Source organism: Argiope bruennichi, chromosome 7 (genome assembly GCF_947563725.1).
Source record: "Argiope bruennichi chromosome 7, qqArgBrue1.1, whole genome shotgun sequence".
Taxonomy (NCBI): domain Eukaryota; kingdom Metazoa; phylum Arthropoda; class Arachnida; order Araneae; family Araneidae; genus Argiope; species Argiope bruennichi.
Genome location: NC_079157.1, coordinates 9,101,913 through 9,127,061, shown reverse-complemented (window position 1 = coordinate 9,127,061; position 25,149 = coordinate 9,101,913). Strand labels below are relative to the sequence as shown.

Here is a 25,149-nt window from a genome sequence, read left to right as displayed (position 1 = left end):
ACTTGTGCATGAACCGCATATCAGCAATGAATCAGTCATAGATCCTCCATAACTACTGATAGATAATGATATGCAGTTAATACACCAAGTTTCTGACTTCAATTAATATACCAGTTCTCTTTCTGCTATGGAAAACACAAATCTCATGTATAAAAATAAAAATCTGAGTACTCCAGATCATCATATTCTTACCCAAACTCCACAATTTCATTCAAGGAGGGACAGAGATATTAATGTTAAAAGAGAGTATGTGAAAAAATTTCTGAAAGATTATTCCGCTCATTGAAATGAAATCAATCTATTCAGAAGATAGTTCGGAATCGCTTTGAGATAGATGGATGGAATTTAGTAAAGGGCCTTTATATAATATTTGTGGATTTCTATCAGATTTTCAATGGACTCAATAAAGATAAATATTATGTGTCCTTTTACAAGTGAACACGATATTCACGAAATATAGAATACTAGAAATCTAGTAGATTATGTATAATTTTGACATACAATTTAGACATTTCAATTATATATAATTTCAACATCAAAACATAAAATCATTGATCATCATGTAAATCAATGATTATAAATGCATTCAATAACGATAACAAATATTGTATTAATCCATTGATTTAAAATAAGTTAAAAATCCCATATATGAAACTCTGAAAATAAAAATCTAGGGCCCATGGTGATATTTTTATAACAATCTAACTAGGATGTATGCAAGAAAGTTTCAGGAAGACCACTCTCACTCTTTTTTGCTTAGAAAAGCGACTATATAAAATTATTTATTGTTTAAATGCGAATATATCGAAAGTAATTTTTACCTGACAGTTTGCCCAGTAGCAAGTAGGATATAAGTCCAATCAAGTCTAGATAGTCCAATTGTGATGCGCAAATAACGTGATTTCCTACAAAGTGGAACGTATTCTCTGCAATGGACATTACTTTAATGAATTTTAGCCTGGTGTTTGTAATAAAAGTTCTTATTTTTGCTCTAAGGTAGACTTAAATTATTAGGTAGATTCCTTTACGGATGTCTATTTAGGGTAATGATTGCTGAGTCGCAGTTAATAACGCTGTTTTGGTTCGGAGTTTGTATGAATTCGGGGATTCTGTTCCAAATAATTCTTAACATTTAATAGTAATCGAAGATACGTTTGATCTGGGGTTGTAAATTGTAGCATAATACTTTATAAAGTTTGCTGTCAGATTTTTAATAAAAATTCTTCCTAACTTCTTTATTCTTTTTTAACTTCGCTTTATTCCAGCCCGGATTAAAGCTATTTACTTGTACATAAATTGCATTATTTATGTACAAGCAAATAGCGACGAGGTACGTCAATCTACAGCACGATACAAGAGCAAAATAGGGAAAAGAGCGACATAAATATTTTTCCCGATGATTATAGACATGAGATTCCGATCGGGATTTTCCTAGACGTGTCGATTTAGCTAAGGGGAACATTGGTATCTTTTAAAAGAATTTGTTTAGATCGACAGATTTTTATCCCTTCACTCCGAGGGAAGGGATACGGTATTTCACTCGATTTCAACAATTTTACAGAGCTTCTGTTGCAATAATTAAATAAAAGAGGTGAAATAAGAGAACATTTTAGAATTAAGTTAATATGGGTTAAATTAAGATAAAAATTAGAAATCAATTAGGATTTAGCTATATATATATATATATAATTGTGATGGTTGAACAACAATTTGGTTGTTCAACCAATATATATATATATATATATATATATATATATATATATAACCAAATTGTTGTTCAGCCATCACAATTGTTTTTTACCTTAAATGCGTTAGCTTGGAGGTGTTAAAAAGCGGGAATGACAATCGATAGCTTAAAATTTCTTTGCCTGCTGCTTGTATGGGCTTTCCTTTTTGTTTTGCATTATTGGTTTGAGTGTTATTATATGGTATTTTTTTATTGTATTTTTCCTTATTAGTGAATGTATTCTTCTAATTTATTGTTTTGTATTTTCCTTTCAGTTAAAATGGTATATCTTTTATGCCTAATTTCAGGGGATTTTCGGGTCATGTGGAATCATTATTTGACTGTTTAGTCTGCATTCCTTCACAGAAAAAATGCATTTTAATGAATCCCTGCCTGAGGGATTATATTATATATATATAAAATCCCGCAGGCATATATATATATATATATATATATATATATAAAATCCCGCAGGCATATATACATATATATATATATATATATATATATGTATATATATATATATATAAAATCCCGCAGGCATATATACATATATATAAATATATATATATATATATATATATATATATATATATATATATATATATATATATATATATATATATATATATATATATATATATATATATTTATATATATATATATATATATATATATATATATATATATATATATATGTATATATATATATATATATATATATATATATATATATATATATATATATATATATATATATATATATATATATATATATATATATATATATATATATATATCGGAAGTTAATCACCCTACTTGTAGATAAATATATGACAAAATTTTGTTAAAATTGGGGGACTAACAGTTTGAGATGAGATTCCAAAGGAATCTTGTCTAAATGTGAAATCCTTCCACTGAATAAAAAGGAATTTACTGTTACGAAACTAGAATAAAGGGTTTTTTTTGTGAAGTGTTTCGTGACAGTCGTTGATAGCGATTTTTCTTGGATGCCATATTAAACCCGTTAATTTTAGCTAAAAAGTTGGCAGCAATCCTGAGACTTTGTGGATCATTTGGAACTTTCAAGACAAAATAGTAAAAAAAAAAAAAAAAAAAAAAAAAAAAAACACTGAATATTAGTTTTATGGCGATTCCTGTTTTTTAGAAGCCGAGATCTGAGGAAACTTCTTAAAAATTCCATACCTTCTTTGGAGATTATAAATGATAGAGTAGTTATATTAAAAAGGAATTATCTGTTTGTTGTCCATTCCGCGTTGAGAACAACCGGCTCCGGGTGATTTTCATTGGGATACTATTTAATCATCATCCTTTTGTTATCTGTTTATGTGTTGTTGATTTTTACAAATGCTGTTCTTTGTGTATATACAGGCTGTAATTTTTTAATAATACTTTGTTCCTGTCGTGAATAAAGCGTTTCCCATTATCCAGCGTTCCTGAATAATCTAATCCCAGTTTCCATTATCCATGAATAATCTAATCCCAGTTTCCATTATCTAATGTTATTCATAATGGAAACCGGGCAACAAACTGGATAATGGACTAACCTTAACCTATCGATTAGCTGTGATTTTGTTTTAAGTGTTTCACGCATTTCGTAAAGCAAAGCACCGTGTCTCATTATCCAGTTTTTATAAACGGGCAAAAAAAAAAAAAAAAAAAAAAAAAAAAAAAAAAAATTAGATAACGGATACTGAAATTGGATAACGGACAAATTGTATCCCACTGGACGAATGTGAATTCGTTATTTTTACTTCATGCCTATAGTAAAATAAAGTATCGTTTTTCATTATCTAGCTTTACCAACTGGACAACAAACAGGTCACTGGATCTGAAACTGGATAACAGACTAGCCTTAACACATCGAACAACTGTGATTTAGTTACATGTGTTTCTTGTTTTTTTGTAAAATAAAGCAGATTACACATTATCCAGTTTTTATAACTGCGACACGGATAATGGATTTTGAAATTGGATATTGGAAGAATTGTAATCCATCGGATGAATATGAATTTGTTATTTGTATTTTATGCCTACGTTTTTCACTACACCGTTTACTAACTGTGAAAAAAACTGCATAATGGATTAATCTTAACTCATCGGACAGCTGTAATTGTTACTTATGCTTCGTGTCTATCGTGAATAAATCCTTTTTTCCCACTACCTATTTTTACTGATGGGTAATAAAATAGATGATTCCAACATAAATTAGATAATGAATTAACTGTAACCTACGGATGTTTACCTGTACAATACTTTTGTCTTACCTAAGAAGAAAACTTAATGAAATTGCTTCTCCACAACAGTGCAAGATACAATTAAAATTGTCCTGATGATCCAAATCCTGCAAATCTATCCAACAAAACAGGAATCTGTAAGCTGTCTTAAATTCAACAAGACGTTAGTCGTATTTAATTTAACAACGGACCTTTTTCGTTTTGGACATGCTTATTTTTCGATTCTGTTTATCGAAGGATAAATATTAATTGCTGGTACAAGTAATAAAAATTTCATTTCTGATCGATTCACATTAGATCACTAATGGTATTACCACATTGGACAACAAACTAAATAATTCATAAACTATAACCCACCGGATTTTTTTCCGTACAATGCTTTTGCCTTACACGAGGAGAAATATTAATGAAATTATTTCTCCACAACCGTACAAGATACAATTAAAAAAATGTCCTGATGATCCAAATTTATCCAATAATACAAAAATATGTCCGCTATTTTAAATTCAACAAGATATCAGTCATATTTAAATTAACAATGGACCTTTTTCGTTTTGGACATGCATAGTTTTAGATTCTGATTATCGAAGGATAAATATTAATTGCTGGCACAATTAAAATTTCATTTCTTATCGATTCACATAAGATAACTAAGGATATTACCACCTTCAGATGCACTAGAAATCGAACAAAATCGTGGCAAAGAACAGATATCCTTAGATGAAGCAATGATGAAAAAAATCCTCCGCATTAGATACAAAAAAAGATTCTCTTAAAAAAATATATCTTCTCCATGCTTTTCCTTTATGCTACTGCATTACCGTTGTAACCCACCCCAAGGAAGCAAGTGAAAAAAAAAAAAAAAAAAAAAAAAAAAAGAGGCTAAAGGAAAAGCTTTTCCTCCCTCCCCTCTTTCTACTCTGAACTATCCGCGGTTGTAACAGGTGTAATTAATGGAATCTTTTAAAAACTCTAAAAAAAAAAAAGAAAAAAAAAAGATTAAATTTGAGAATGTCGATAGAGAATTTCGGCCACGTCTCTTTTGATCCACTTCAGAGGGCTCTCGAACAAAAGAATGCCGTCACTGACAAAGGTTTTCCAGGAATATTTTATATGTGAAACTATTCAATGTAAGATGAAAATTTTGATGGAATGAAAACTCAAGAGTTTACAATAAATTACAAAGCATTGTTTTAAAACAAGACTTATCACAGCGGATAGTCTATAATTCGGTTTATTCGGGACTACAGCGGTACCAAATGAACGCGAGTTAGTATTATTTGATAGGATTTCTTAAAAAATGAACGTAGTTCAAATATGTTTTAAATAAGTTGTGATAATTCTGTGGCAAGCAAGAAAGAGCACATGTGAGAAATGGCAGATTTGGAACAAAAAAGAGCTGAACATCATAACATAATTCATTGTACCGAACATAAATAGGAAGAAATGAAACATGTATGATTGATCGAGCAATAAATAGTGCACGAAATATTAAAAATGCTGTAAAATGATTCCATCATAGAAAATGAATCTATCATAGAATATTCCATCATAGAAAATGCTAAGATCCATGTTTTCTCTGAAATGTGCCATGCCTGATTATTTATTATTGAACAATTTGTGTTATCATATGATATGCGTAAACTTAGAAAATTATGTGTTATATATATATATATATATATATATATATATATATATATATATATATATATATATATATATATATATATATATATATATATATATATATATATATATATATATATATATATATATATATATATATATATATATATATATATATATATATATATATATATTTAATTCCTTGATTTTATGTTTTCCTTTATTTCATGTTCCAGAAGATTCTGGACTTTTCTTACTGTCTCCAGAAAAGTATTCTGGAACTTTCCCTGCTAGTATAAAAGCAGAAGATATGTCAGTCACTGTATCTCTGTTCAGAGTTCAGTTAATAAATTGGTTTAGTTCTACTTCTTGAGGGTGTCATTGAGTTCCATACTAAAGTATTTACGTGACAGTATATATATATATATATATATATATATATATATATATATATATATATATATATATATATATATATATATATATATATATATATATATAACTACTGAAATTTTAACTTATCTATTTCATCCTGGAATGCATAATTTATACAAGAAAACAAACGGTTATAAAAGATGAATCAATCTAGATCACGATACAAGAGTGGAAGAGGCAGAAGATTTTCCCCCTTCAGAGATTTTAATATGATTTTTTTTGCCATGTTTAAGAAGAGGGATCTTAGGTATCTTCAAAAGAATGCGGTAAGCAATAGGGATTTTTATCCTTTCACCTGGAGCGTGAGAAAATACTGAAGTCTGAGTTTTATAGAGCGCGTGTTGAATTAATTAAATTAAAAAGTTGAACTGGAAATAAAAGAAACATTTTAGAATGAAGTTGATATGGGTAAAATAAAATAAAAATTTGGTAATTAATTAAAATTTAAATTATATTTTAAAATATCATTACACACACATGTATATATAGTTGTGCTTAGTATATATAGGGTGATCAGTAATATCCTTTTATGTTCGTTAAATTCAAAACGGCGTCTCGTATAAGCAAAGATGTAACGTGTAGCTACAGTAAAATGACTATCCTAAATTCATTGAGACAGGTTACATACCTCTTTGCAACGGAGTAAGGAAGTTACAAAAATAACTCAAAAAATATAAGAGATCTCCAAAATATCCAGGTGCAAAATTATGCTCCATACCATAATAACCCACAGGAAAAGGTTTATGGAATTATCTATAAAATTTGCGGATATATTTGTGAATATAAATGAAAACTTTCCGTTACTTCAAATAAAAAAGTTCCTTCTATAGTTAAAAAAATGTATCTACCGATATTATAATACAGTTTTTCCAAATGAAGCAACGTTGAAGTGAAATTCAAATAACGAAGAAGACTAACAAAAATAATAATGAAAATAAATTGTGAAAAGGCTTTTGGCTGAATTTGGAGTCACCCTGTATATATAAATAAAAGAACTGGGAATAGAGCTAACACATATAGAACAAACACAGTCTTTGAACAGAGAATAAAAACAGTGCGCAGCATTTATAGGGTTTGGCAAATATTAGAAAACTTCTTAATACAACAAAAGCTGTTTCCACGATACTTTAAAACTGAACAGAAAATTAATTTAAAGTATATATATATATATATATATATATATATATATATATATAAATGTTAAAAACATACCATAGGTACAAAGCAGTAAAAAAAGAACAAATTCCATGAAAGAGAACCAGAACATACCACAGCTTTTTTACAGCAAATTAATAAAGATATTTAATACAACAAAAGCTGTTCCCATAACGCAGCTTTATTTGTTATGTCGTCTTTTCCATTCGATTCCAACTCCTGAATCTTGGCTTTCTTTGTATTAAATTAAAAGTGAACATGTTGTCTTTATTATACCCAGACGCATTTTCCGATAGTCCTAGCCAAAAGCAATTAGGGCCGAATTTAGCTATATTAATGTCCCGATTTTACAGCAACACTAGGGCTATTTTGGGACGGACATCGCCATTTCGAACCGTGGTCAGATGAAGAGGACGATACCTGACGCCCAATTCAAATTCCCACGCTACACCAGTGGGAAGACCTTTGACCCGTATTGATTTAGCGTGCACCAGGCCAGCTTGCACGACGATTCTTCGGTGGAATCGGCTCTCGAACCTGAAGTTCGCCGGTTTAAAAATCTAGACCTGCTCATCAGGTCACCGCAGCCCTCTAATTACGGTCGAGAACAATGTTTAAAGTTAAAAGGAATTAGTTGCCACAGAATAATGGTTTTCTTCAAAGTAATTCCTAAAATTTTTAAAAAATGTAGCAATATTATATTATTTGAAATTACAGAACTCTTTTAAAAAACAATTTTTTTTCGGTGTACGAATTTGAGCAGGTAGAAAGCATTTTTAGACGACCCTGTTTCTTTTTTCTCTATAAAGATCCATTTTGAAAAAAATAATGAAGATATTTATTTGGAATTTTCAACAGAGGTTTCGTTTTGTGTAATCTAACAATATCATCCACAGATTGTATATGCGTAAAGGAACTATTGACATAACTTCTAAACCAAATCCAAAATCACATTTTGACCATTACTAACAGTGGCTCCATTTTGACCGAACTCACTCAAAAAAGTTTCTGACACGAGAAAATCGATTTATGGCGGATTTCAGAATGTAGGACAGGCCAGATTACATAGCGCCGATTGTACTAGGTAGAGTCAAAAAGTAAAAGGACATTTGAGAAAAAGTGCACTTACTCTACTGATAGAAAACTGAAACATACATTATTTTTCTACAGAACCAGCCTAGACTTCAACTCTTTTTTCCCAACGCTTCACAAGTTTTTTGACACCGTCGCGGAACATTTTCTTCCAGTTTTGCGCCGCGTCAATGACTTCTTCATCAAAACACTTTTCTGGAAAATGTATATCCAACAGCAGGGAATCCAACTATCATATAGATAACTATAAAATACTTTGAGCTAGACGGTTGAAGATTGTTATTCGCGCTTTACACCAAATTTCTAGATTTCTATAAAATTTTGAGTAACATCCGTTCAGAGGAAATCTGTCTGCGCGGCTATTCATTTATAAGTTAACACGATAAATACAGAACAAAGTGAGCTAAAGAGATAAGGTTCGATACACAGATTTAATATCTAAACTTTAGAAATCTGCCAAATTTTAAGCCAAATACAGCAAAAAGGTTGATTGTCTGTCGGTCTGTTCTTTCAAAAATATGTAAACGCGACAGTTGAAGAACGTTGTAACTTAAATGTGTGGAATCTGGTATGGGTTTTGGTGACTTCAAGTGCAGTTTTGTGACAATTTTTTTAAAAAATCGGATGAAAGAAACTCGTCTAAAATAGAAATTCGATTTTCGAGTACTACTAACCTTATTAAGAGGATTAATCGCCAAAAAACTCGCCAGGATGATACGATAGATTCAGTAAAGATGCTAATTTCAGGCCAAAGGTTAATATTTCGTAACCATTTCATTGGTAACCATCGTAACCCTTCACCAATCCTTTCGACCATTGTCTCTAGTCTATTGTTATTAGAGAGCATGCAAGAAAGATTTGGTGAGACCACTTTTGCTGTTAAGAATAATCGTGTTTATATGCATTCGAAAGTGCAGACGCAACACTTTGATAGATTTCACTCAAATGATGATAAATATCTATACTTATCAACATTTATCTAATTATCAACTATCATATTTATCTAATTTTATGGTCTTAAGTAATTGTGTTTTTTTAAAAATCGTGTTTACATGCAAGGGCATTACAGACTGACAGAAGGTCGACTTTTTTTTTGACAGTCTTGTTTTCAAGTTTTATCAGATTCTACATTTTAGGTGCTAAACTTGCATACCAAATTTCATAGATCAAGGTCTTTACGCTTTGAAGCTGTCGGTGTCACTTGCATTCGAACTGTTGGACAAACAGATTTCGTCGAATAGATTTCATTGAAAATGTGATAGAAATCAATAAAGTAGATGTAAAAGCAATGTATAGAATTTCTAAATCTAGTAAAAATGCTTTTAAGTTATCCATCCGAGTCGCGGAGAGACACCATTACAAAAATGACTTTTTCAGGCTCAAGGAAGTCTGAAATGCGACGATTCGACAAAACCCCGAGTTCATTTTTTTATGATTAGGATATTTTCTCTTTGCATGCTGTGTGTACCAGAATCCAGGGAAAAAAATGATACTCTCATAGACGGAATATATATGCCATTATTCATTTCCATTATCTCACACAGCATTCACTCCAGAAAAATATCTGGATTCCATTTATTCCCTTTTATAACCGAAAACCACCAATCGTTTTTCCGTCTACCCCCTCTACTCCCATCTAGCAAGCTGGGCTCAAGGCCCCGCCATTTGTCATTCATATGCAGAAGTCCGCTGCTAAACTAATAAAATGGCATTATGAAGATAAATGACATTCAAAATTAAATTTTCGGTACATTTATAGATTCTTAGTTCTACCATCTCCAGATAAAAAAAAAAAAAGGGGGGAAGTTATTATCCCGAAACTTACTCGCACAGTATCACAAGTGTTATCACCATCCCCCACATAAAATGATGAGTGCTCAGAGCTTTATTTTCACAATGAGAGTTGTGTATTTCGCATCATGGCAAAGAAAACAAGTCATTATGTATTCATTGCATGGCATGGGGTAATAGTTGTTTTTAAGTATCGATCTTTGAATTGGATGCAGCGATTTTACTGAAAAATAATGAGATCTTTAGCGATTAATCGCTGATATGAGTTTAATATGCAAGTACTAGAAAATCGAATATGCATTTTTGACGTCATTTATTTCAGATAAATGAACAGAATTTGACATAGAACTATAACTGTAATCATAAAATCTCATATCAAATTTCATTATTTTCATGTATTTATGAGTTATTGTATTTACATATATGCGAAAGCACAAACCTGCTGTTGGCTCATCCCATGTCGAATTTAGTTAACATTTGTTACCTTCATTATTATTCCCTCGTATACGTAGTGTCGAGAAAGTATCATTTAATCTCGAAATTTCGGCGAAACTCCATGTTTTCGAATGTTTCATGTTCATGAATTCGAAAAACATATTTTTAGAGAATGTTCGCCTGTCTGCCTGTGACAAAGATAACTCAAAAACGATTTGAACTAGATGGGTGAAATTTAGTATACGGTTTTTGCACCAAATTCTTCCAGATTTTCAATAAAATCTGCCCAGAGGAAGTCCGCCTGCCCAGATGTCCGAATGTAATTTAAAAATTTAACAAAATAAAGACAGAAAGTTGAATAAAATTCGGCACACACATTTCACATTTATAGAATAGACACCAATCAAATTCTGAGCCAAATAAAATGAGTTTTTGGTGTGTATTTCAGAAACATAAAAACGTGATAACTCAAAAACGCAGTGATTTAAATACATCAAATTTGGTATGGGAGTTTGTAACTGCAAGTGTAGTTTTGTGTCAAATTCTCATTTCAGTCGTTTGGGAAATAGCCATTTAAAATACAGATTTGATTTTCAGAGGTTATTATCCGTATGCCATGGATTCATCGCCAAATAACTCGCCAAGGAGGACGCGATCATAAATTCAGTAAAATTGCTAAAGTTTCCAAAAGTTAATATCCCGCTGGTTAATACTGAATCTTTGTACTGAATAATATCCAGCGCAAACAAACCATGTATTCACCATGTTCACTTCTAATCGGACAGCCGGACAGACAGGACTTCTTCATGGATATCTTTCAAGATTTGGCAGAAACCGACAAACGTTGTGTAGTGCGAATGTGCCAAATATCAGACCGATGTACATAATTCCAAAAACATTTTTTTTTTTTGTGTTCAAAGTAAAATGACACTCTTCAATATTTATTTATAATAGAACTGTGTGCCAACCTTCAGGCGTTTCGAATAGTTAGCTGAGCAATCTCAACCAATAAAGTTGTATTATGTAGTTTTTTCCATCGTTTGCTGGAGAGCCGTGGTGGCCTGGTGGTAAGGTCTCGACTTCGGAACCGGAGGATTTCAGGTTAGTGACCCGATTCCACCGAAGAACTGTCGTGTAAGGGGGTCTGTTGCACGTTAAATACGTCATGACCAAACGTCCTCCCACTGGTGTGGAGAGGGGGGGGGTGTCAGCTCAGGTGTTGTCTTCGTCATCTGAACGCGGTTCAAAATGACGAGGTCCGTCCCAAAATAGACCTAGTGTTGCTTCAAACGGGACGTTCATATAACCAAACCATCATTTGCTGTTTTTATGAAAATTCAGTTGGACAAATGAGGCTAAATGGCGATTCGATCGCGAATTCCATTTAGCCGTAGGGAGAATGAACGCGTTAATATATCTTCTGACACCATGCAATGATTATTGGTTTATATTATTGACAAATCGTATCATATTATTGACCTATTTGTGTACAATCATATTATTGACTGATGATGACAATAATAATGGACGGCAAAAAATGCACTTGGCTTTTAAATCCAAAATAAATAAAGAAAGATGGGAAGGTATAATTTTACTTTCATTACAAAAAAACATGTTTTTGGAGTTCCTGTGTTGGTGTGATATTTGGAAAATACACTTTACACATAGTTGTCTATTTCTATCAAATTTTGGAAGATATCCTTGAAGAGGAAGTCTGTCTGCCCGGCTGTCCGATTAGGAGTGAACACGATAAATGCAAAACAAATTTCTAACTGAATAAAATTCGGCACAAAGGTTTATCATTAAAAATATATATCTGTAACAAGTGGCCGGGATAACCTGGTTGGTAGAGCGTTGGATTCGTGTCCCTTAGGTTGCGAATTCGAACCCCACCGGCCGAAGATTCTCCGCGTTCTTGGTGACTGATGCGCGTATAAATCTGTCGTGGTCACAAAGTTCTCCATGTCGAGAGTAGTACTACTGGTGGGGGTACTGGATCAGGGGTGATCGTTCTCTGATTCAGGTCTAAATTACGATATGGGGATGAGTGAATGAAATGCGTGAAAGAAGTCTGCCCCGTAAAAAAGGGGTGTGACGTGTGTGTAGTTAAATCGTACTCTTGGCCCTAGTTGGCGCTACTATAGAAACCAGAGGCGCTTAGCTTAATCGGCTGTATTCGAACAGCGGTCTTGTCCGTGGCAAGTGCCATAAGTAACAACAACATATCTGTAATAAATGTTAATTATATTCGACATGGGTTAGCCAACAGTTGGTTTGTACCTTTGCATATATGTAAATGCAATAACTTATATATGCATGAACTTAAATTAATGAAATTTGGTATGCGATTTTATGATTACAGTGATAGTACCATGTCAAATTTCGGTTTCTATCAATTGCAAAAAAGACATTCAAAATACTTGTGATTATTTTTAAAAGGATAGAATTACGATAATGATGGCAAAAATTTGCAATTGTTTTCTTGTATAGTGTAAAATATCATTATTAAATTATTTGAATGTTAAATTAAAAATCTCATATTTATTGTAAAATCAAACATTAGGCCAATATTAATAATTTAGAAATGGCTTAGTGAATTGAGCCTAAAATTAGACAGTTACTTTTTTGATAGAACTATAATGTCATGGAATTTGATTCTTTTGGTATGGTTCGTATAAGAAACGAACGGAGCAAGATTAAGATACTATTAAAAAAATATGGCTTTGATATCTTTTATAATTTAAGGCTTAAAAATATATTCTCAGAGGAATTCCGAAAGTCAAGTTTCGCATAAGAGATTTATTTTAATGTAAATACAGTCAATATTTCCAGCGAATCAGCTGGTCGTCGTAGGAGGAGGCTACTATATAAATAATTTTTATAATAAAATGAAAAAAAAAATGACTTTTTTTTAAGAAAGCGCTTAAAATGTAGTTATGTAGTTGTTAAATATCTAGCACTGCCACATTTGGTTCTTTTTTTTCAATAAAATCAGTCATTAAACCATTATTCACAAATGAAAAGGTTATATCGAGTCAAAAATGAACTCCAATGACAGAAATCTTTGATGCATAGAAGAAGAGGCACACAAAGAAAGGCAACTATGTAAAAAAAAAAAAAAAAAGTTCGGCCGACTTACCTTACGTTCTCGTGCCTACTCATGTAGATTTTCTTAAACTGACCAGTGACCACTGCGCCCAAATCTTCTCTTATTTCTGCAGCAACGTGCTTGGGAAGAACTGATAGAAGCAGACGCTCCTGTAAAAGAGACATGAAAACTGATTTAGATCAAGGTTTACTTTTATGTGGTAGCATCATGAAAGCATTATTTCTTAAAAATGTTTTCAATTCATTATGTTATGAATCCAATTCTTTTCATAATTCCCCAGCAGAACATTATATTACGTTATATTACTGATGGGATAAATTTATTAACTAATAATCAGTATATATAATTGTCCACCGCCGTCTGTAACGATGGACAGAATTAATTAAAATTTGTTACATAACTGCAATTTAATAATAACATCCTATACCAAATTTCATTTGTCTAAGTCATTGCACCATTTGCATCCATGCAAATGTGTAGACAGACAACCGCTCACCCTGCTGATGGATTTGGTTGAAAATTCGGTACGGATCTACATTTTAAATGGTAAATATGAGAATTAGATTTCATGTATTTATTTTTTTGCGTTTAGTAGTTATTGTGCTCATCTGCTCTTGAACAGTTAGACAGACACATTTCCTGCAAATGGATTTCATTCAAGATGGATAGAAATCTACAAAATCTGGTGTAAAGACTAAATATCAAATTCCATCACTTTATCTCAATGAGTTTTTAAGTTATCTAGTTCACCGATAGACAGACAGAACTGCAGAGAGCGGATAGAAGGACGTATGTCAAAAATGGGTTTATCTGAAAAAGGTCTGAAACAAGGAGATTCATCAAAATTTCGCATCGAAATTTTTGACAATTCCTGCATTCTCTTTTCGTATACTTCGCAAATGAAAGAAATAAAAATGCGAAAATATAAAGGTAAAAACTTTAAAAAAATTATATGATAAGTCACATTTGTTCCCCCTATGATGAACATTTCATATAAATTATATGTGATAAGTCACATTTTTCTGATATGATGAACATTTCATATAAATTATATGTGATAAGTCACATTTTTCTGAGATGATGAAAAAATTTTCGAAATTAAATGTGATAAGTCACATTTTTTTTCAGCTATGAAGAACATTTCTTAAAAAATAATATATGAGAAGTCACATTTTTCTGAGATGATGAACATTTTTTCGAAATTAAATGTGATAAGTCACATTTTTTTTCAGCTATGAAGAACATTTCTTAAAAAATAATATATGATAAGTCACATTTGTGCCATACAACGAAAGTTTCTTAAAAATTATATGTGATAACTCACATTTTCCTTTTACAATAATTTTTTTTCTCTATAATGAAAATTTCTTAAAAATTATATGTGATAAGTCACATTTTTTCTGATATGATGAACCTTTCTTCGACATTAAATGTGATAAGACACATTTGTCTCTTATACTGAAACTTTCTTAAAAATTAAATGTGATAAGTCACATTTTCCTACTACAATAAAAATTTCTTAAAAATTATATGTGATGAGTCACATTTTCCCTTCTATATATAATATTAATTAGTGAGTAGAAAAGAAATACTTAATGCCAAATCATTATGTCAGAATAGCAATCATTATCCTGCAATCCAAAATACTAGAATTTCCAGCAGAAAATGCATCATTCTAGAAATAGTTTACAGCACAAATAAGAACCACACCTAACAGCTTTCAACCTTTAATTTTCACCGTTAATTGCCCTCTAATCACACAGGAATTTAATTTACAGTTAGTCAGAGCTATAATGATGATGTTTAGAAATAACTTCGGGACAAAATGACTGCTTTTCCCTCTCATAATTGTGTTATGATGCTATGCTTAGTTGGGGAAAATTTTGGCGGTCTGAAATTGGAATTTCTCGCCAATTTCGCTGGAGCTGAAACTCATTTCAAATGTTTTGTTAAGTAAATAATTTCTTAATTATATTTAAACTGATTGCATGCAAATGAAGATGTGATCAACAGCTGAATTAATATTCGCTGAAATGGAAAATGAGAATCTTATAATTTTAAACGAGCAATTCTTGCACATGAATAAATTTATTTATTTCGAGTATTTCGGAAATGGCTCTAATGATCAAATTCTATATTTAGATAAGGCTTTGTTTTTTGAGTTTATCGATATAAGGGTCTTAACTGAAAAAACGCGATTTTACACAAAAAAAACCCTCCCATTTTATTATAACTAATTATTAGAGCATTTTTCAATCCGCTCTCATGCTAACAATGTCATACAGCGCCATCTCGTAATTTTTTTGTGATACTTGCATTGTTGCCATAGAATGTTACCTATTGGTACTTCAAAATTTTGTGAGATGAGGTAAGATTAAAAAATATTCATATGTAATCACTATGTGATTCGTATCTAAATATTTTCTCCGAAAAAATAAGATTTTACAAAAAACTTCCCAGTGAAGCTCTGCCTTCCAGATATTGACTATTAAAAACGGAAAATAAATTTGAATTGTTAAAGTGAATTGTTAAAAGTCTAAATAAAAATAGTTTCAGTAATAAGAATTAATTTTAAGAGATTACTTAATGGTTTGTTTGTTTCTTATGGCACTTGCCGCTGACAAGCCCGCGGTTACGAAGACAGCGATTTAAGCCAGAGGGGGAACGTTTCTTATTTTTTATAGCAGCGCCAACTAGGGCCAAGAGTACGACTTTGCTACTCACGCATCATTCATTCACTTGCACAACCCCTTTTTACAGGAGGGCACATTCACACATCTCACAGATAGAACAACCATGCCCAAACCGGGACTCGAACCCGGGACGCCCAGATCACGGGGAAGACGCGCTACCCCTATGCCAGGACGCCGGCACTTAATGGTTTAAAAACCAATTCATGCGTCTGATGTTTCAGAATATTTTATAAACTACTCGCCTTCGACGACTAGCTTCATCGTCCTGAATATTGGTGCTTCGGACTATTAATATTAAAAGCAATTTTTTTTTAAATATTTTTTTGTGACTTGATATTAAAGCACTCTAATGAATCAGTCTACTACAAGATACTGCACACTCTAATTAAAAAAAAGTATATACTATGAAACAAAAGCAGAGGTTCAAATATTAGTTTGGAGTTAATATATAAAGAAAGCATTCTTTTATCTTAATTTCACTATCAACAAAAACCCTTGATTAAATAGTTTTCACGGAAGAATTGAATCCATTTGAATTTCGTTATAACAATAAAATATTTTTACAAATTTTTTATATCAAATTAAATTTTAAAAATTTATATAAATAAAAAAAGTAAATATTTGATTTTAAAATTAATGAAAAAAAAACATTAAATTGCAAAAATGAAATAAATGTTGAAATAAATTTTTAAAAATCAGGCAGATCCTATGCGCAAAGATTGGACAAATTCTCGAGATCGAACTTTTTGACGATTACAATACTTTCTCTTTGTATGTATAATGTTTGCGAATGATTTTTAGTTTCTATCAAAAATTACTATATCATAATTACTTCAATGTTGCATTGATTTGTTAAGAAATAGACCTGATACTATTATAAAAATTGGAATAATCGAAATTAAATTCTATAAATATTATTTAATCATTTGAAATTGTTAGAATATTACACTAACTTTAGTCTTTAAAGTTGTTAATAAAAAATATTTGCAAGAAGTGAAAATTATGGCAATAAAAGGTCTTCAAAAATAATCAAGGGAGTATATGAAGAAATAAAAATTTGGAACCTCCAGAGATTTTGAGTAATTTATTCAACTGGTGGTACAAATCACTCATTCCTTCGTGATTTTGGCTTATTTTTTATGTTTTTTACCTTACTAAACAGTATGTATGCTACTTTTTTTAATCACAACGTGGTTAAAATTAAAGTATTTATATTAAAATGTTTATCAAATGAATCAGTGGACGTAGAGTCCTTATATCTTGAAAGTACACATATCAGACTTTGGGAAATGAAGAAAGAAAAAAAAATTAGATCTAACAAGTGTCTCTACGTATAAATAAGATGTTGTGACCAGTTTAGAGAAAGAAAAATGCAACAGGATACAACTAATAAAGAACAGAACACGAGATGCCGCTAATTAGCTTTATTATTACATTTCTCTATAACCAAACGTGATATTAAATAAATAAATAGTTGAAGCTTCGGCTGTATCCTCAGAATTGGGGAACAAAATACACTTAAACGACGGACCGAAGAGATGTCATAACAGATAAAAAAGGATGGTCAACAGTTTCTGGAGACTCTTAGACTGCTACTGTAGTTTTTTTCGTTGCTAAAGCCTTTCTACCAAACCTCAATAACGCTACTAAAGTGCTTCACAGGCACCTAGGATAGATACGTTTGTATACAAGTATAATATTAGACGGCCATGGTGGTTTTCTCGTTGCCAGAGCATGCTTTGCAACAAAAGTCTTTCTACCAAAACGGCAATAACGCTTCAAAAACGCTTTAGCTTCATTAGTAGCGAGGTATGGTATGTTTACATAAGAGCATTAGACCACTACGGTGGGTCTCCCTTTGCCAGAGCCTGCTTTGCTGCTAAAGCCTTTCTACCAAAACGGCAATCATGAAGCTAAAGCGCTTTACTGCTACCGAGAGCAGGTATGCTTGTATAAGAGCATATTTTTAAACCGCCAATGTGTTTTTCCATTGCCAGATCATGCTTTGCTTCTAAAGCGTTTTCACCAAGATGACAATAATGCTGCCGAAGTGTTTCATTTGTACCGAGAGCAGAAATATATGTATGCGAGTTCAGTAATAACATGTTATCTGTGGCGAATGGTCATACGCTTTAAAGAAACTGGTAGCTTTACAGTTCAAGCAGGCCAGGGACGAAAAAAAAATGAAAACAGCGTGTGATGGATGCTGTTGCAACCACTGTCGTTAAACAGGCCATATGAAAACAGAAGGAGCTTCTAGCATTCCCACTTTATCACGGTAACTGAATTTGTGACACACTACGGTATAGAGGCGAATGCCGATAGAACTCAAAGCATAACCATGAAATTTGCACCCTACAGGCTAAAATTTGGCGATTTGTGAAACACACCCTTTAACATTTCTGGCACCGGTAGAAATGGATTAGAATTGGCGATTGAACATCCGATGGACAAATGAGGCTCACCATTTACATGTGCAGGACAGTGAACATACTAAACTGCCTATAAGGTCCTCTAAGGATCTTTACCAGATTCAACAGATGTTCCTGCATTCTTTACATGTTACTGTAAGGATAGAAGATTTTGATTAATCTATTTTTCTTTGAAGAAATCACTTTTGAGGAATAAAGAAACTTGTTCCTTGACTTAATCCTGTTTAAAGAGCATGTTGCGAGGCGTCGTCATTTCAGAATTCCAGCAACATGATCGCCTCATTACAACAAAGTGGTGCGCCCTCTAACATTGCACGTGAGGTTCAGAATTTGTTGCGACATCATTTTATGGAGGGTTGCTTCATAAATCCTACAGTTCCTATAAAATGGTCTCCATTTTTATCAGCTTTATCCTCTTGTGATTATTGGCTTTAGGGTTACCACGAAGTTTAACGAAGAAACATAAGAAATCTTATGGACTTGCGAATCAAATACTCTTACACAATGCAATATTGACCCCGATTTGTTATATACGATACATTGTTATTTGAATCTAACACGGTTTTTCTTATTGATCCTGAAGCAAGGGCGACACATTGAAAAACTACCTGTTAAATCTTTATGTATTGTGCCTTTCATTTGAGCTACCATTAACAGTTTCATAGGATCGGCAATTTGTGTGTAAAATAATATAATAAAATAAATTTAAGATACGTTGCAATCTGCCTCTTGATGGTGATGACATGTCATATTTTCCTTTCCTTCAACGACTGCAACGCCCGAGTTTCATCTAGCCACCTTTGTTTCAAGAAATGGTTTTTTGAACTTTAAAATTTCTCAAGAAAAGAAGAAGGTTAACTCGCTGAGGAGCCCCAAACAAAGATATTCTTAAAAATAAAAGCATCACAAGAATATAAATTTCTGATTACTTATATAAGGTTGGGATTTGAAGTTAAACGTAAGGGATATTTTAAGATATCCTGGCAATTTCGAACTATTATGAGTTGAAGAAAAGTTTGTCCCTCTATATACACCCATTTAAAAACCTCTATACCACGCTAGCGAACGAATTTACTGTAATGCTTTTAAATTTAACGGAGCTCGTTTTTCAAATTTCATGACTAAGCAATTGCGAAGCTGAAGCATTGCTGCACTATCGCTATGGACCCAAATGCAAAGTAGAAATATTGCAAAAATAAATAAAAGTTGAATGAATAATTTCACACTTTAAGAGATGAATTCATTAAATGAAGGCTATCGCCATTTTTTAAAACTTTCCTCCAATTTATTTTTGATAGGAAATAAGAATGACATTAGCTTATGATAAAGCTTATGCTTTAAACGGTCTTTGAAAAATTGTAATTTTTTTTCAAACATTTTATGCCAATTAGAAGCATATTTCATTAAAATTAAATGCATTTTATTAGATTTTCCTTGAAATAAGCATGAAAAAATTATACTTAAAAAGCATTGTTCATCTTAAAATTGGATTTTAATTACAGCAATAACATTAGCTAATAATAAAGCTTATGCTTTAAACGGTCTTTGAAAAATTGTAATTTTTTTTCAAACATTTTATGCCAATTAGAAGCATATTTCATTAAAATTAAGCTCATTTTATTAGATTTTCCTTGAAATAAGCATGAAAAAATTATACTTAAAAAGCATTGTTCATCTTAAAATTGGATTTTAATTACAGCAATAACATTAGCTAATAATAAAGCTTATGCTTTAAACGGTCGTTGAAAAATTGTAATTTTTTTTCAAACATTTTATGCCAATTAGAAGCATATTTCATTAAAATTAAATGCATTTTATTAGATTTTCCTTGAAATAAGCATGAAAAAATTATACTTAAAAAGCATTGTTCATCTTAAAATTGGATTTTAATTACAGCAATAACATTAGCTAATAATAAAGCTTATGCTTTAAACGGTCTTTGAAAAATTGTAATTTTTTTTCAAACATTTTATGCCAATTAGAAGCATATTTCATTAAAATTAAGCTCATTTTATTAGATTTTCCTTGAAATAAGCATGAAAAAATTATACTTAAAAAGCATTGTTCATCTTAAAATTGGATTTTAATTACAGCAATAACATTAGCTAATAATAAAGCTTATGCTTTAAACGGTCGTTGAAAAATTGTAATTTTTTTTCAAACATTTTATGCCAATTAGAAGCATATTTCATTAAAATTAAATGCATTTTATTAGATTTTCCTTGAAATAAGCATGAAAAAATTATACTTAAAAAGCATTGTTCATCTTAAAATTGGATTTTAATTACAGCAATAACATTAGCTAATAATAAAGCTTATGCTTTAAACGGTCGTTGAAAAATTGTAATTTTTTTTCAAACATTTTATGCCAATTAGAAGCATATTTCATTAAAATTAAATGCATTTTATTAGATTTTCCTTGAAATAAGCATGAAAAAATTATACTTAAAAAGCATTGTTCATCTTAAAATTGGATTTTAATTACAGCAATAACATTAGCTAATAATAAAGCTTATGCTTTAAACGGTCGTTGAAAAATTGTAATTTTTTTTCAAACATTTTATGCCAATTAGAAGCATATTTCATTAAAATTAAGCTCATTTTATTAGATTTTCCTTGAAATAAGCATGAAAAAATTATACTTAAAAAGCATTGTTCATTTTAAAATTGGATTTTAATTACAGCAATAACATTAGCTTATGATAAAGCTTATGTTTTAAAATGTCGTTGAAAAATTGTAACGCTTGTTTCAAACATTTTATGCCAATTAGAAGCATATTTCATCAAAATAAAACACATTTTATTAGATTTTCCTTGAAATAAGCATGAAAAAATTATACTTAAAAAGCATTGTTCATCTTAAAATTGGATTTTAATTACAGCAATAACATTAACTTATGATAAAGCTTATGCTTTAAACGGTCGTTGAAAAAGTGTAATGTTTGTTTCAAACATTTTATGCCAATTAGAGGCATATTTCATCAAAATTAAACACATTTTATTAGATTTTCCTTGAAATAAGCATGAAAAAATTATACATAAAAAGCATTGTTCATTTTAAAATTGGATTTTAACTACAGCAATAACATTAGCTAATGATAAAGCTTATGCTTTAAACTGTCGTTGAAAAATTGTAATGTTTGTTTCCAACATTTTATGCCAATTAGAGGCATATTTCATCAAAATTAAACACATTTTATTAGATTTTCCTTGAAATAAGCATGAAAAAATTATACATAAAAAGCATTGTTCATTTTAAAATTGGATTTTAATTACAGCAATAACATTAGCTTATGATAAAGCTTATGCTTTAAACGGTCGTTGAAAAATTGTAATTTTTTTTCAAACATTTTATGCCAATTAGAAGCTTATTTCATCAAAATTAAATGCATTTTATTAGATTTTCCTTGAAATAAGCATGAAAAAATTATACATAAAAAGCATTGTTCATTTCAAAATTGGCTTTTAATTACAGCAATTTTTTTTTTATAGTTCAGACGATGAATTTTAAATTTTTATTGGCTTAAGAGAATAGATCGTTTCGAAGTTTTCAAAGCAACAATTGTTCGAAATTTAGCAAATAAAATGAAATGGCATTTAATATAAATAAAAAATTATAGTCAAACACATATTTTTCATGCTATACATTTCATATAAGAATTGGTAAATTATTTCTTTAAAATTCTTGAGAGGTAACAATTCAAAAACAAGGAAAAAGAGATTTAAAAATAACCTCCTCTTGTACTTCCTAATCAGTTGAAAAACCAACTGAAGTAATTGGAATCATAATAATAAAAATCATAAAAAATTGTATTTGGAATTTCAATTTAGTTCAGAAAAACGGAAAACTTCTGAGAAAAGTACTTCCAGAATAACATTCGAGGAGCTGGATTTAAGTTTCCTATAACATCGAAAAATAAATTTAATGAGGTTGTTTAAAATATTCATAAGAAGAGTTAAAAAAAGAATAAATGGATAAGAAAAGAATGGGGAATCTTTCATGATAAATCCATAATTTCCATTTAAATATGATACTTTAATTAAACTTCTCGGAAAGCTTCTCTTCCAATAAAACGTCGAACTAATAAAAATCCTTCTTTGAAATAAAATATTAAAAAAAAAAAAAAAGGAAATGATTTTCCGAAAATTTAATAAACGCGAGATTATATCATAAATGCATAATTCTGCAGAAGATTGATTATAGATTCTGGAGAATAAATTTATCTTCGCGTGGTACAAAGAAATCGTTTGCTTATTCCATTTCGTTTCCAGATTCAAATAGACGCGTTTCTTTTGTCGTATTTCATCTAAGTTGTGTGTCAATGAATAAGGAACCTCGCATTAATTTGTGAATGGTTCTCATCATTATTCTGCGATGAGTTTCTAAAAACTCAATGAATTTTCGCATTGTGATAAATGGAACATGTTTCCATTTCTAGACGGAATTTCTTTCTTTTTTTTAATCATACATCTTCTTAATTTCAAAAGAAAATCTTTTCTTTATTGTTATTTTTTTAAAAAAATTCTTTCCTGCCAAAATATTATTGTATTTATTTTTTGTATGATCAATGTTTATATGTTTCTTATGAGCCTAATTAACTTTTGAAGCTTTAAAGCTTAATTTTAACAAGTAGCATTTTCATTTCGGAAAACTATTTGTTTATTATTGAATGGCAACATGGAAAAAAATACTTAACATCAGACCTACTGAATTATTCTTAAAACTCGTAATTTAAAATTAAATTGTAATAGTATATGTTTCATTAAATATTTATACAAAAGAATTAATCGAAATCTCTTGTATTTTTATTAAAAAAAATTACTAATTTTTTTTAATGCTGTATATATTTGTTTGTTATATTCATTTTTAGAATATATCAGTCTTAAGGTAATGGCTTTGGAATCTCAAAATTTGCTTGTGTTTTCAAATATAAATTCGGAATTTCAGTTTTGCCAAATTTTTGTCTTTTGCTAATGGAATACCAGGAAAGGCGATAAGTGAAAGTAAAGAACTATTTAGTGAAATGTGCATTTTTTAGTGCGGTTCGTCTATATAAATAATAAAGAAAAATGTGTATATGTTTGGGTCAGTGTGTTGGTGCTTTTCAGATAGACTTTTGAAGCTAGAGCTCTGCAATTCGACAAATATATATTGGAGCTGCATCTCGGAACGATTTTTTTTCGAATTTTAATATAACTCAAAATTAAATGACATTTTAAAATTTCTGAAAATATTATAGTATAAGATAGATTTTCCACTACATGAAAACTAAAAACAAATTATCTTTTGAATGATACCGATTTAAATACCGTGCAGCTGTTTCCAAAATTCTGGCAATATTTAAAAAAAAACATATTTTTTTACATGAAAATCAGCAATCTATTAAAACAGTTCATTTATTAGTTTCATCAAATATTTAATCGTGTCTTTTACTTTCAGTTTTTGAAGGCTAAAGGGAAATATGTATCTTTATTATCTATACAATATACACGACAAATAATAAAAAGGAACTAGCGTTCTACTTATGATAATATGTAATTAGACGGTATTTTATTCGAAAAGTTAGTTTTTAAATACGCTATGATGTCATAGGATTTTACTCCATCTGCAATAATCATATACAGAATGAAATGAACAGGTACAGGGCTATTAATATAACATGATTTAAATGTTTATTTAAATTGGATATAAGCTAACTTTTAACTAACTTAACTAATTTAACTAACTTAAGAATGTAAAGCTAACTTTTAATTGAAATTGTATACCAATAACCGAACCAGTTAGTCGTCACAGGCGGCTATGTATTATAATACGAAAAAAATATCAATGGGGTTCATTTATATGACGTCATAGCGTATGTCATTTAATATATGAGTTTAATAATAAGACAAGCTATGCATACGTTTGTCATCTAATAACCATAATTAATGGAAATTTATTTGAACTGACCCATTTTGTTGATTTTAGTTTTTATCTATGAGAAAGACAACAACATGTCAAAATATTTTTTTTTTTCGATTTTTCATTCATTTCATTTTTTTAAAGAAGGGATGGCGAAAATGTGAAGAAAATTTTCGAAATCATGTGTTTTTTTCTTCAAGGCATCTCACTCGTGTACGCACGCATGGATTTACTAATCTCGACTAATAATAAAGTAGAATGTGTGAGTGTATGTTCTCTAAGAGTAAGGCATTTATTTAATTGATGACATTCAAATGTAAGTACTTGTTCTGTTTGCTAATAGCAAAATAATAATTAAATTGCTAAAATATTTATTTGATAATATCCAAATGCAAACCTTTATTCTATTCTCTAATAAAAAAATAATAATTATATTGCTAAAATATTTAATTGATGGAATCCAAATGTAAACATTTGTTCTTTAACAGCGGAATA

The 25,149-nt window shown here is 30.3% G+C and overlaps 1 protein-coding gene across 3 annotated transcripts in view; it reads right to left on the bottom strand.

Moving 5' to 3' along the window:
* The window catches only part of LOC129975033 (adenylate cyclase type 3-like), a 376,283-nt gene that overhangs the window by 150,053 nt on the left and 201,081 nt on the right, over positions 1 to 25,149 (bottom strand). For all 3 annotated transcript variants that reach the window (XM_056087897.1, XM_056087899.1, XM_056087898.1), the window contains exon 6: positions 13,658 to 13,776. In XM_056087897.1, coding sequence (XP_055943872.1) covers positions 13,658 to 13,776 — 119 coding nt within the window. The remainder of the gene's footprint in view (positions 1 to 13,657; positions 13,777 to 25,149) is intronic.